We start from the raw sequence: 14,457 nt of genomic DNA, 5'->3' as shown, positions 1-14,457 counted from the left end.
AAACAATGATAACAACTGAGTATTTATATATCATGAAAAAATAATCGTAGTTCTACATTGATAATAGTAATAGTAAAGATAACAGGAGTAACATGAATAACATAGTGAAATAAGGTAATTTAACAATCAGAAGTGAAAGTTTACAAAATAAAATGAAAATATATATAAAAGTACAAGGTGTGATATAGAAAAAAAGTACATAAAAAATTAAAAATAAGAACTAAAGTATAGAAAATAAGTGAAAGAATGTGATGGTAATGAATAGTGATGATAATGATAAGTGAAAGAAGTTAATAGAAACATGTGAAATAAGAGTATACAAAAAACAAAACAAAGTTTTGTATCTTTTTAGCCCTGATGAAGCCCTGCAAAGTGGGACGAAACGTTGGAAAATAAATAGCTGTAAACTATTTTTATTTCTCTTTTGACCGCAACCCTGACCATCTCCCTATATATCAATTTAATAAGTTGTTTAAGCATATCTTCTAAATACTTACAATTGGCTTCATCAGTGCCATCGTCACAATTTAAAATTCCATTGCATCTTTCTTCAATCCTATAACATCTACCATTTAAACAGTCCATTAATCCCAAAGATCTGTTGCAGTAATCAATTCTTCTAGGAATATCAACATCAGTAAAAATGATTAAACCAGCATACCTAAAAGGTAACAGAATTACTCTTATTACTGATATATATAAACACACTAATCTAACAACTTCCACAGGTTGTCAGATCGAATCCCGGTCCCACCCGGGCTTTTTTCAAGCACAAAATAATGCAAAATTCACTCACAACCTTCCCCTGGGCATTTGTAGGCCCGTTAGCCAATGGGTGATTTTTGTGGCACTAACAAAAAAATAGGCGTGGGAGTGAAGAACTCACCCTACGAAAAAACCACGCCAAGAAACGTGCGATGTATTAGGAAATACATCGCACGAGGACTTAGACCTCCATGGTATTTCGCCCCCATGATATAATAATAATAATAATAATAAATCATTTTAACATATACATGGCCTTTTCATCAAGTTCAAGGAATGGTCTCATAATCAATTTGTTGAACATTTTTATACAGTGAACTAAAAATCTTCTATATAAAACCCTACGGCATCAATATACAGCTGCTAGCATTTTTCTAATGTTCACAGACTTCCTGGAGCTCTATGAGAGAAAGATCTTGGCACATTGTCGAAGTTGCTTGGACCACTGGAATCAAGTACACTCTCTTCTCGATCAGGTATTTTTTGACTCAGAGAAATAAACAAGAGTCGCTGAGAGCTAGGTCAGAGCTGTAGCAAAGTAACCATGTTGAATTTGGCCAAAATTTCGGCAAGGATGAGCGACGTATGAGAGGGTGCATTGTCATGGAGTAGAAACCAATTGTCCTTGATCTCTGGGCAGACTTGATCCTTCAAACAGCATTATTTTAACACTATGATAATGGTCAGAGTTTAAAAGTTCACGCACTTTTTTTAAATGTTTATCATTTTGGCTTACTGAAGGTCTACCAGCAGTGTTATCATATTCCATCTTTCTCCTGGTCATATTTGAAACTCTCATGCAACATGAAGACCATTTCATATGACATAACTTCTTCTTTACAGGCCTCTTAAATAATATCAAAAGTCTCTGTAGCAATTTTTTTTAGTTTCACACAAAATTTAATTGAATGCTTCAAGTGACACTGAATTTATGAGTTTTCAATGGGTATCACAAACATGCATTCACGTCACTAACGATTTACTCACTCCAGCGTCTCACAAACAACTGCCACTTGTGCAGTCTGTTAGAGAATATCCCGTTCTACTTCTTCCTGTTGGTGAAACCTTTCTGCCTGCCCTTCTCTGATCAGGAAAAAATCAGTTTTGAAACTTTATGAACTGACCATGTATAGTGTTACATATCATTGATACTATAAATGACTATCCCATATCCTTGCTTCAATTACAGAAGCTTCTACAACAATTCCAAAACTTGTTCTCTGTTTTTTAACCTATTTATGAGAACTTAACAGCTCTGTAATTTAAAAACCAAGTGAATATATCTCAATAAAAATTGACACTTTTCCAAGTCTATACCTCTCGCATCAAGTAAACGTCTGCAAAATTTGAAGAAAATCTGAAATGGTGAGGTTTAAGTGTGTTGAATTAACGTGGAATGACCCAAATATAAACACACACAGGATGTCTTAGGATTCAAATGGAGGGAAGCTTCAAATTATTGAGAGTAGGGTGTCCTGACTTCATATTATAAAGTGTTGGAAAATAAAATGTCATTGCTATAGCTACAAATAACCAAGGGAACCAAAACTTTTTTTTTTTTTTCAATTTATCAAATGATTTTCAAGAGCCTAGAAAAAAATTCAAATTATTAAGAGTCGACTGTACTTAAAATGAAATAGGTATCTAAAATCTTTGAATTTTCCCTATGGAAAAAAAATATTCAAGTCACTGAACAACTACAATAGATAAACAGGAAATTATAGTTATAAATATATAGTGATCAAGTACAAGGGTGGTCTGAAAAGTTTCCAACCTAACAAAAATACAAGACTTTTCATCTAATTTTTTTTTTTTCAACAGTCTCCTTGAAATTCTTTACACTTCTCCCATCTCTGTAACCCGTCCAAAAAGTACTCGGCATTATCTCTGCAAAATAAATATTCACGAAGGTGATTGCCTCTTTATTTGATGAAAATCTCTGTCCTCCGAGCGCAATTTTTAGATGAAAGAACAAAAAGAAATAGCTTGGGGCTAAGGGAGTAGGGCAACAGATGGTCAAGCAGTTCAAACCGTAATTTGTGGATTTTCACCATGGCAACCGCTGAGCTGAGGTGTGAGATGGTGCGTTGTCTGGGTGAAACAGGATTTTTTTCCCTACAAATGAGACCATTTGTCCACAAGTTCTGCCTTCAGCTTGTCAAGTAATGATGCGTAGTATGCTACTAGAATGATTTTTCCTTTTTGAAGACAGTTGATGAAAATAACTTCATGACTATCCCAAAAAGCAGTCGCCATCACTTTCCCAGCCGAGAAAACAGTTTTTGCTATTTTATTTGGAGCCGGTTCCCCCTTTGTAGTCCACTGTTTGGACTATATTTTTGTTTCGGGCGTATAATGGTGTATCCAAGTTTCATCTACAGCAATTAATCAGCACCAAAACTTGGATTTATTACACCTAAACTGCACAAACAGAGTGTTAGAAATGTTCATTCAAACACATTTTTGGTCTAACATGGCACTAAATGTGCGCACTTTCTCACATCTAAATGTTGATTTAATATGTAACAAACACGTTCTTTTACATGTTCATAACCTCTGCCATCTCTCTCACTTTAATTCAGCGGTCGTCTAGCACCATTTGGTGAACTTTGGTGATGTTTTTGTCGGTTGTTGCAGTTTTTGGAGATTTCGAACGTTCATAGTCTCCCAAGCTCTTATGGCCACATTTAAATTCAGCTGCCCAAAATTTCACTGTGGTAAATGATGGTGCAGAGACCCCATACACAGAATCCAACTCACCTTTGATTTCTGTAGGCGTATTGCAGATTTTGTCCATTTTCACAAAAACACTCGCATCAACTCACTCAAACGACTGTAACACAAACACTGGGCGTCCAAAATGGCTAAAACTTTGGTGGGTAACTGTCAACAGATGAAGAACGAAATTTACTTGCTTTTATTTACGAGTGCTGCTATCTTCATGTTGCGATTGGAAACTTTTTAGACCACCCTTGTAAATAGATAAACAAAATTTATAGTAAACAAATGTTACTTACTCAAAGGTCCGATTAGCATCAATACCATATGTCGAAGATGGAAAATAAACAAAATCTTCAGGATCTCCTTCATGTGAATACCACGTTTCACTGTACGTACCATTGGTATCCTCATCAAAAGTAGCCATTTTTTGAATTACCTGCAGAATATAAACATCATAATAAAGTAATTTATATAAGTTCAAAAATTTAGCCAGCAGGGACCAGTATATAGACTTATCAAATCTCTTAAGATTATCCACTTGAATCATTATAAATCTTTGCTCCTTTTTGTCAAGGAACCTTAAGAAATAACTTACAGTGAATATGGTGCCATGTTATGGTGACAGAAGAGAACTACTGGCAGACCCAAATTATAAACGTAAATACTGCAAACTATCTTAGGGTATAACAAAATATGGTATATGGTGATGTATTTAATTGTTGATAATCTTATAGAGGAAAATTAAATGTTAATGTTTTTAAATTTTAAATAAATAGGTTTTGAACTTATAATAAAGAAAATGACCTGGAAAGAATAGCCTGCAATAGAAATTGTAAATTAATGTGAGGAAGAGTTTATAGATGTCCTTGAAGATGGCTGGAATGGCCGAAACGTTAGACTAGTGAAAAATAAAGTGTTGAGACAGAATTGGATACTAATTTTTTATTTATTTAATAAATAATTACCTTGTCTCAAAAAATTTTGAAATAATATAATTAAATTAAATATAGTTCTTACTTTTGCATACGTCAATTCATTTCCGGCTTGCATAGAGTAGAATGGTTTATCAATGCCTGACAAGCCAACATAAGCACCTGGTTGGCCGTATATAGCTACTTCCACTTTTTTTCCTGTCCGTGCTTTCTTATTATTAATAAATAGAGTAAACTGAAAAAATGCATATTATGCAGTATTTTTGTTTCTTAAAAAATATATATATATTTTTAATTAATTATTAGATTAGTTTTATTTTAACCTTTATCTTGTTCTTTCCAAAAAATTAATGTTCCGACATTACAATTTACATAATGAAAAAATCTAGGCATGTATATAAATAAAATAAACTACAACAAAAAATGAAAAATTAAACTTCATATACAATTTTAAATATAACAACTCAACACATATTAGGCTAGATTTAATGATATCAGATTAATGGTAGCAAGATTCATTGAATTTAACATCAACAATTGTATAGCATGTCACAAAAAATTATTAATATCTTGAGATTAAGAATAACTGGTTAAAAAAAAGAAGTAATCACATTTATTCACTTACATTGTTCCTTGAAATTCCATTAACAGGAAATGTAAGGCTGTCAGTTATAATATCACCATATCTTCCAATGTGATAAACCAATACTGTAGCAGCAGGGGCCATTTCTGCAGAAAGGGTGACTGCAAATGTTCTAATGTTATTTTTCATTATTTCTTGGCTTGCATGGAGTATTATTCCTTTTGCCATCACCAAGTAGTCAAAGGATTCCATAAAAAAATTACTTTGAACATGAAAAATTATGTATTCACCAACCTAAAATTAAATACATTAAATAATCAATCAAGATAATATGTAGAATTCAAAACAATATGTATAATATAAAAAATACATTTATTATAAGTAGCTTATTATATTTAAATATAATAAGCTACTAACACAGACAATAGTGATTGACCGAAGTTTCGTTAGAAAAACTAGGCTTGACCTTTTTAGGTACGGCTAAAAAACACTCTAAACTTGCATTCATGAATTGTTAGATCATGTTTTACTTTGCTTATTCACATTTAGCTTCAACTAAGAGTTAAGTTGGGACCTAATATTCTGTTTAGGTGAAAAATATTAATATTTCACAAAATAATCACTCAACCAAAAATACTCTTTCGTAAAAGGGTATCCTTCAGTAATAGCTGCGACATTAATGTGGAATAAAATGTATAGAATTTCCACCTTCAGTAAAAACCATGAAATTCCAACTACTTTCAGTGGCCTGACCTGCTATATGATTTTATTTCATTTTTAAATTAATGCCTCTTGAATCCCTATAGATGTGAAATAGAATGACCCCATTCATCTAACCTCCTCTCAAATAATAAATAATTATTTATTTAAATAAGGCTTCTGCAATACTATAATTCAATTCATCCTTCATAGTTGCCCTTAGTCTAAGAAGTACAGTCGGTAAAAGTCTGACACAATGATCGCTGTCCATATGACCTGATCAGACCTGCTTTTAAGGTTCTGTGCAAAAGCTCCACACAGTTGTTCCCTTGCAGATGGTAAGGAGAAGTCTGCACTCGTCGGGTACCAAGAAATTTGGTAAGAGAAAGAAAGAAGTCGCTTTCAAACTGTGTTCCCTGATCCATGGTTAGTAGGGAAGGTACTCTCAATCTAGAGACCCACCCTTTGTAAAAAGCAGTGGCTTCTATCATTATCTCCTCCACAGGAATAGCTTCAGGATATCGGGTAAATCTGTGAATCATAGTGACACAATAACACTTGCTCTGGGATGGTGTCAAAGGTTCGATTATGTTAAGGTGAATATGCAGGAATTGTCCAGAAGATTCAAACTTCTGGGAGGTGTTACTATGTACTGTTCAATTTTGGCCTTTTGACAGCCGAAACAACATTACATTCACTCACATACATCCTTATTCATTGACAGCCAGAAAAACTTTCTAGATAGGATTCTTCTCATAGCTCTGTTTCCAGGATGGCTAGGTTAATACACATCATTAAAATTTTCCAGTCTCTGGCGTCCTGGTTTCACAGGTTATAATGTTGTCAGTATCGAGGAAATTTATGGCCTTGAACAGCAAATTACTTCGCTGTTTAAGCGTCTCCAATTTGGGATCTTCGGTTTGTAATTTGGAAAGCCTGTCCATATCGTTTCCTAAATTTAAAGCATCCACCATGATAATGCATCAGTGACATCATTTTGGTCTCCTTTGACGTGGCGTATATCAGTTGAAAACTGGCTGATATAATTAAGTGATCTAGAGAGAAGAGAGAAAGAAATACTTTATTCGTTCATGCTGCCCTAATATATCGGGTTGCTACATTACACAGCATACTGATCAATCCGTGACTGGACATATATAAATTGCATATTTTTATATAATATAATATAATAGAAAGATAATTTTTTTTTTCATAGTTTTCTTTTACAATGAATACCAGTCTACAAACTAACTACAAGTTTTTCAATTTATTCCTTTTTTTTTTCTTTCCCTTCTATTTCACAACCCCTATTTCATTTGATCAACAAATTCCCCCATATAACAAATATTAAAATATTTAAAATAATAAAGTAATATTTTAATAAAAGAAATGCTGTATTGGGCTTTTGTAACATGGAATATACTAGTTGCTTATGATCAGTAAGTATGGTGAAAATTCATCCTTCAATGTCTGCTCAAAAGTGGCGAATGAATATACCGCCATAAGTTCACAATCATATGTTGAATAATGCCGCTGGCTTTGGGACATAGATTTCGAATAAAAACTCAAAGGAATCCAGTGACCACTGTCATTTTGCTGGATCAAAGCTCTCATACAATCTTTGAAGTGTTGCAGATGAGGGATAATTCAGCTTGATGTTTTGGATGAGCCAAAAGCGCAGCATCCTATAAATCATTATTGCAACTTTCACAGGCCATATTGCTCTCCTCATTCCATTCGATTATACACCAGTCTTTTTTTTTGGCTCCATGCAAATATTTATTGAGTGGAGCCTGACTGGTGGCTGCCTTAGGAGTACATGACCTCTAAAAATTTACCGTTCCAAAAAATTGTCAGAGTGATTTCACATCTTTTGGCTAAAGATAATGCACAATGGCTTGAATTTTGCCATCCTGGGGTCACTAATTATTACTCTTAGTTTATATATCTATTATGAAATGAAAAAGGCAATTTATTTCCACTCATTAAATACACTTTATTTGAGGATGCTAAAATGAACATGAACTATATAACTTACAACAAAAAGAAAATATGAACTCTGGGCAATAATAATAAACTATACACTTTATATAAACCAAAATTAGCTAGTGAACTTAAAATATAACTTAAATATAACCATCATACAATCTGCATAACCAATATTTTCTCTCAGCTGTCCTAATTTACTAGACCTCCTAAATTATACATGATAAATTTAATGGGGGTTGGAATTTAGAGGCGGTGATTGTTTGGTAGTCAGGAAGATTGCAGTACTAAGCTACAAGCTTAATAGTAAAAAAAACAGTAAAAAAATAAATTGATTCTAATATCTTTCTTCTAAAATTATTATTCTCTTTATGAATGATTTGGACATTTTCAAAATCAAATTTATGTTTATTCTGAACAACATGTTGAACCAATGCTGTTTTTTTGGGTTCCTTTTCCCTATTCTTTACATCATTTTCATGTTGATACATCCTGTCTTTTATATATTGTTTTGTTTCCTTTATATATATGGCTGGACAATTAATGCATGGAATTTTATACACTAATCCCGATTGATATTTATTGTCTATTGGGTCTTTTGTTGTGCTATAAATTTTTTAAAATTTATTGTTTAATTTGAAACTCAATGATATATCTTCCATATCATAATCTTTAAAGGACCTTTTTATTCCTTCTGACAAACCTTTTATATAGTTACAACTATAGAATTGCTTATTTGCTTTTATCGCATTTCATTTTTATTTTTGTCAATTTCTTTTATTCTGGATTTTTTGATATTTATTTCCCATATTTTCCTTATTAATTTTTTAGGATAAAAGTTTTCTTGAAACATATTAAACAATTTATCTTTTATTTTCATCAATCTAATTTTATCCGTTATTCTTATTGCCTTATTAAAAAAGTTATTAATAACATTGTATTTCATGTGAATTGGATGACAGGATAAATAATTTAAAATTATTTAACTATATAAATAATTATATAAATTATTTAATACTTGATGGTTCCTTTTTTGTCCATTCTGTTATTAATGTATTTCCTTGTCTCATTATTAACATATCCAGAAATCTTAGCTTGCCTTCCTTTTCTAATTCCATAGTAAATTCCAATCTCTCATTATAATTATTTAAATATTCCATCATCTTATCCTTATCTGTTTCTTTTATAACACAGAAGATGTCATCAACATATTTAAATAAAACCTTCAATTTTATACCTGATTCTTCAATTGCTTTTTTTATCAAGTCATTCATTACTAAACCAGATAAGTATACACTCAGTAGTCCACCCATCGGAAGGCCTCTATTTTGGCGGTAGATCTCACCATTATATTTAAATATTCCATTTTCGCAACATAATTTGATCCCATCCAAAAATAATTTTTTGTTTTTTATTTCAGTATCTTTTTCGATTTCTTCCCATCTTTCTCCTATAATATTATAAACTACTTTCACAGGAATATTTGTAAATAAGGACACCGCATCATAACTCACCAATATGTCATCACTATCTATCTTTATCGATTTCAGTATGCTAAATTTAATGGGGGTTGGAATTTAGAGGCGGTGATTGTTTTCTAGTCAGGAAGGTTGCAGTACTAAGCTACAAGCTTAATAGTAAAAAAACAGGAATTTTTATATTAATGATTCACACTCTGTTAAATATTAGATTGAACTAAACTTAGCTCATAGTTATAAAATCAATAACTGAAAGAAAAACAAAATAATAATATATGAACTACTCAACATTAATGAATAAATGGAAATCCATCGACTTCAAATTGCATGTTAAATTAAGATAAATTGTTAAGAGTAAAGTAGATCAAATGTAGTTGTGTTATTATTAATATCACAGATCATCAGTAATGAACCAACAGAAAATTTTGGTTTTAGACAATCAGTTATCATCACTTAACCTCTGATTATGTGAACTAAAAGACAAATAGAATTTCTCCAATATTGATCATTACGCAATGGTAATCCATACAATTTGAAAATATGACAATACTCAATTGAAATGACACAAGTATAAACCATACAGAGAAAAAGTGGTTGAAAATAGATAATTGTACAATAGTTTATACTCCTTAATAAAATGAATGCGTAACCAATTTATCCTCTCACCTTTGCATCTTTTGTTGTAGTACTAACTTTAATATGTCTATTAGAAGGAGAATAATGTGAAAATAAAAGTAATTCTGTTTGAGCTCTTTCACCTTCGCCATCTTTGAATGAGGCATAAATTCTCATTGAATCAACATCATTAAGTATTTCATATGGATTGTCATTTCCAGCTAGCCCTAAACATAGAAATAATATTAAGTAAAAATAAATAAATAATCAAATTTAATAAAATAAAAAACCTAACAAAACATTTTAACAATAATAAAAGCCTTTTATTGTTTTTATGTTTTATTATTTTATACTGATATCACCAATCACTGCCTTCCCACCAATTACCACTAACCCATATCAAAACCTAATTTCACAAGGACAACCCTCACATAATCCTTCAACCTATTTCTTGGCTTACAACTAGGATGTTTATACGTTAGTTTGCCACCAGTTAACTAATGTTCCATGTAATACTTTATTATTAAAAAAAAGAGCATTAACCACCTTTAACCTTTACTTTGTAGATCTTAGATGGAGATGTAAATATCAAACAAAAATAGCGATACATATTGTATCATTAGTTTTTAAATATTTCAATATATATGTAAATATAAAATTTCTGAAATTTGATATTTTCAATCTCACAAAAAAGGAGAAGATGGAGAACTGAAGAATAGGATAATATGAATCAACAAGTCTCATATTTATAATAGTTTTAATAGCTACAATTAAACATTTATAGATTAATCATCACAAAAAAAGTATTAATTTATCAAAATTAAAAAAAAAAAAAAAACTGCTCATAAATACTTAGGCAACTTTTTCGCAAACATTTCCAGAAGTGTCACCTGATAACTTATCTTTTTTTTAATATTCTCAAGAAAACAAATTTGATTAAACTTGTCATATCAAAGAACAATCAAGTGATATTTAATATCAGCTAGATGTTATCTTCACTGAAATAATCTGACAGGATTTAAATTCCGAATATTAAAAAAAAAAGAAGCTTTTTCTAAAACATCTTTAATTTTGTTTATTTAAAATCATTAACCACCAATCACTGTTAGCAGTAATAAACAATGGATAAACATAAAATATGAAATAATATCATAACATAAGGAGAAAAATGTTGTGTTCCCATGGTTGATATAGTACTAGTCAATTAAATAAGTATTTAATTGTAGCTATTATATTCAAAGACTTTCTATTTTTTTTTTGTCAAGAAACTAGTCTTTTTTATATGTATTTACATATTACTGAACATTAACTCTCTATCTCTCATCATCTTAACTTTCCATCAATCTCCATTCCAAGTTACTATTATGAACAAGGAATTTCAAGCTAGTGTTCCTGGAGAAATTTATAATTTTTTTTAAAAATATATTTATTGAAATTTACAACTTTACATTATAATACATTCAATAAATTTGATCTCAGTTATAATGGAGTGAAACAGGCCTGTAGAGAACTACCCATTGGAAGCACTCTAATGACATTTAACACTAGTAGGTCTTGTGGCCATCTTCTTTTTAGGCGCCTCGTAGGATTGTCAAGAATGGAGAGGATGGAAGGTTAGAAACTAGTGGGTTTGGGTGGTAAGGGAGTTTATAATGGATGGAATGATATCTCGTTCAGGCTAGATCGGTTATATAGGGAACATTAAGGTCTTTATGTACGATTTTATTTGTGGCATAGTAAGGAGCATTGAGGATTTTAGAAAGGATTTTGGATTGTAAGGATTAGATACGAGAGACATTTGAAGGTTTAGTGAAGTCCCAAAGCTCAATTCTGTACATCCAGATTGGCCTTATCACAGTCATATAGATTAGTCTTTTGTAATGAGTTGGAAGTTTAAACCGTTTGCCTAGTAAGTGCTGTAATAGTTGAAATTGACGTGCATTTCCTGACTTTTCAGTCTTGTGTGAGGATTCCAGGTTAGTCATTTGTCCAGATGTATGTAGTCCAAGGTAGTGGATCTGTTTGACAGGAGTAAGAGCAACATTATTAAAGGAAACTGTAGGGCAGTCAGTAGGTTTACGATGAAGTGTAAAGGTGATTTGATGGGATTTGTTGGAATATATTTTAATCCTTTAATTTAGACACCATTCTTCGAGGGCTGTGATATGGGATTGGAGAGTTTGGAATACATTTAAAGGGTTATTATTAACTTCAACCACACATATGTCATTGGCATATGTGGTGAGGATAGTGTTAGGATTGGTTGGGATGTCAGTTGTATAGACGGTGTAGAGGATGGGACCAAGGATACTACCTTGAGAAACTCCAGAGGACTGAGAATAGAGGGATGAATAGGAACCATTGTGGTTTACTTGGAATAACCTATCAATGAGAAAAGAGAAACACGTGTATCTTAGAAATCCACTGTGATGGCGAAAAAAACAAAAAAAAACAATTATTTAAATTCAGATGAAAAATACAATTAGAATCATATATTGCTCTTTTTGAGATAAAGAAGTTTCTTTTTTTTTATCTCAATATGATTATTAAACTTTCAATAAAAACAAATTTAAAAATTAACTAATAAAATGCAATCAAAAATATTTTACCCAAATCATCATATAGGTCAATTTTCATTTCCCAAACACCTTGTAATTCAGAGGACATATTTAGTATTCTTGGACCAAAGGATCTCACACCTCCACCACTTTGTACCTCAGCAGACACTTCCATTCTCCCACTTTCAAGGCGGTTATGGGAAAGTGGAGAACCATCATGAAAAGAAGATGCAATCTGTTATAGAAACAAAAGGTGACATAAATTATCTAGAAATAAATTAAAAGCAATTGAATTTCATTAAAAATTTTATGATAATATTAAAAATATTACCATTTTAATGTAAACCTCCATGAGGACTGAAATTCTACAAACAGCAGGGAATGAAGTTAAAATATACTAAATACTTTTATAGGCCAAACAAAAAGTAAGATGGCTAAGGGAATGCAAAACTAGGACTATAAAATGTTCTACAATGAACTAAAATGTAAATGAAGATGAAATGAACTATAAATAGCTAGATAGTCCCAGTTTTAAATAAATAAAAATAATTAATTATTAAAATTATAATTACATAAACTGTAAATGGCATCATGGGTTTGAAGACTTGAGGAGATCCACCAAGAAAATTAATTCGAACAGATGAGTTGAAAATCCGTGCAGTTGTGTAAGATGAAATCACTTCATCAAGAAATCTTTCACCAACAGTAGCAGTAACAGTTATTTCCATTTCTTCCAAACTCGGCACATATTTTTCAAGTTCAGACATTGGATAGTGAAATTCATAGACTCCATTGAACTGAAAATCAATTTTAATATCACAGCTCCTAAATCACGAATTAATTCCTATAACTCTACCGGATAGAGTAAGCAAAAGGGTGCCTTGTAAACCAATAAATTTTAAATTAATAGGGTATATGCATACATTTTTAATTTTTATCAATTGATGAAGATTATGTTATAAAAATAAAAATTTAAAGTCTTTCCAATGCATATTTGCTAAGATAAGTTACGCTACATAAAAGTGGAGTATGTGAGAGAGTTGAATTTGACAGCGGCTATGTCATACCATGCTGCCAATCCTTTAATTGTGGGCTTGGTGTTTCTTATGAAGCGTTTCCAGTTCCAAAACCTCCATCCATGAAAAATCTTTCAGTTATTTTCTTTTATTCTGTCACCTCTGAGTAAAATATTAAGTTTGATATGTGTTTCATTTACTTTTAAAAATAAATAAAATAAGCTAGTGGTAAAAATATAGAAACCGCACATAGGATGAATAATTCAACATTTCTTTATTATTGCAAATGTGTTTTATTCAATTTACCATTTAAGTATCCATGTATAAATCTGAAATTAAAATTCCTAGTAACAAAGTTAATTGCAGAAATGGACAGTATACTTCCATGAGTTTAAGAGAATATGAATGAAAACAGTAAGATTGTATAATACTAAAAAAAAAAAAAGTTACTATACTTGTTGTAATAGTGTAAAAGTTTAGTTTCTCTTTTTTTTAGTTTAATTTTTTTATGATCCAATTGTTTTTTAATTTTTGTATAATATAAGTTTATTCCTATTTTTAAAAGTTTAAGTTATTCTTTATTTAAATTAATTTTAAAGATGTTATGTAAAATTAGGGACAAAAGGAAGTTTGTTGTGGTAAGTGTATAAATAAATACATTGCTGTGGTGTTATATGTATAACAGGACCAACTGCAGTAGGATTAGCACCAGGATATAGGCTGATGAGGGCAGTCTACAGTCAAGATTAAGAAGTATTGGAGCTGTCTGACTTCTATCTCGCTCTCACCCACGACTCACCATCTCACTGATTGCTTTTTGGGGTACCATCTTTTGTACGACCCTAACCTATCGTTTTATTTCAACCGGCTTGTCATTGGCATTAAGACATCCATCTCAGGTGAGATTAGAATTGAGAGGTGTTATCGATATGAGCATATCAACCCCCCGGCCATCGACTATGAGTGACTATTTTTTCTTGTTGATCAAACCCCAAATTTCTTTTTTGTCTCTTAACTATTAAATTAGTGGTAAATTTAACTTCTTTTTTTTTTTTTTTGTATCAAATAAAATAAAGAAATTCTATCTTATATTTCATTATATGC

At 31.2% G+C, this 14,457-nt stretch overlaps 1 protein-coding gene across 1 annotated transcript in view; it reads right to left on the bottom strand.

Annotated features, from left to right (window-relative positions):
* Positions 1-14,457, bottom strand: part of Mcr (macroglobulin complement-related) — an 86,382-nt gene that overhangs the window by 51,730 nt on the left and 20,195 nt on the right. The window contains exons 9-15 of the mRNA XM_014438335.2: positions 12,910-13,134; positions 12,389-12,572; positions 9,831-10,006; positions 5,044-5,295; positions 4,504-4,653; positions 3,783-3,922; positions 498-661 (exon numbers count right to left, since the gene is read on the bottom strand). Coding sequence (XP_014293821.1) covers positions 498-661; positions 3,783-3,922; positions 4,504-4,653; positions 5,044-5,295; positions 9,831-10,006; positions 12,389-12,572; positions 12,910-13,134 — 1,291 coding nt within the window. The remainder of the gene's footprint in view (positions 1-497; positions 662-3,782; positions 3,923-4,503; positions 4,654-5,043; positions 5,296-9,830; positions 10,007-12,388; positions 12,573-12,909; positions 13,135-14,457) is intronic.

Source organism: Halyomorpha halys, unplaced genomic scaffold (genome assembly GCF_000696795.3).
Source record: "Halyomorpha halys isolate HHAL.00 unplaced genomic scaffold, Hhal_1.1 Scaffold55.1, whole genome shotgun sequence".
In the NCBI taxonomy this organism is placed as follows: domain Eukaryota; kingdom Metazoa; phylum Arthropoda; class Insecta; order Hemiptera; family Pentatomidae; genus Halyomorpha; species Halyomorpha halys.
The sequence above is the reverse complement of the archived record's forward strand: the minus strand, read 5'-3'. Positions and strand labels throughout refer to the sequence as shown.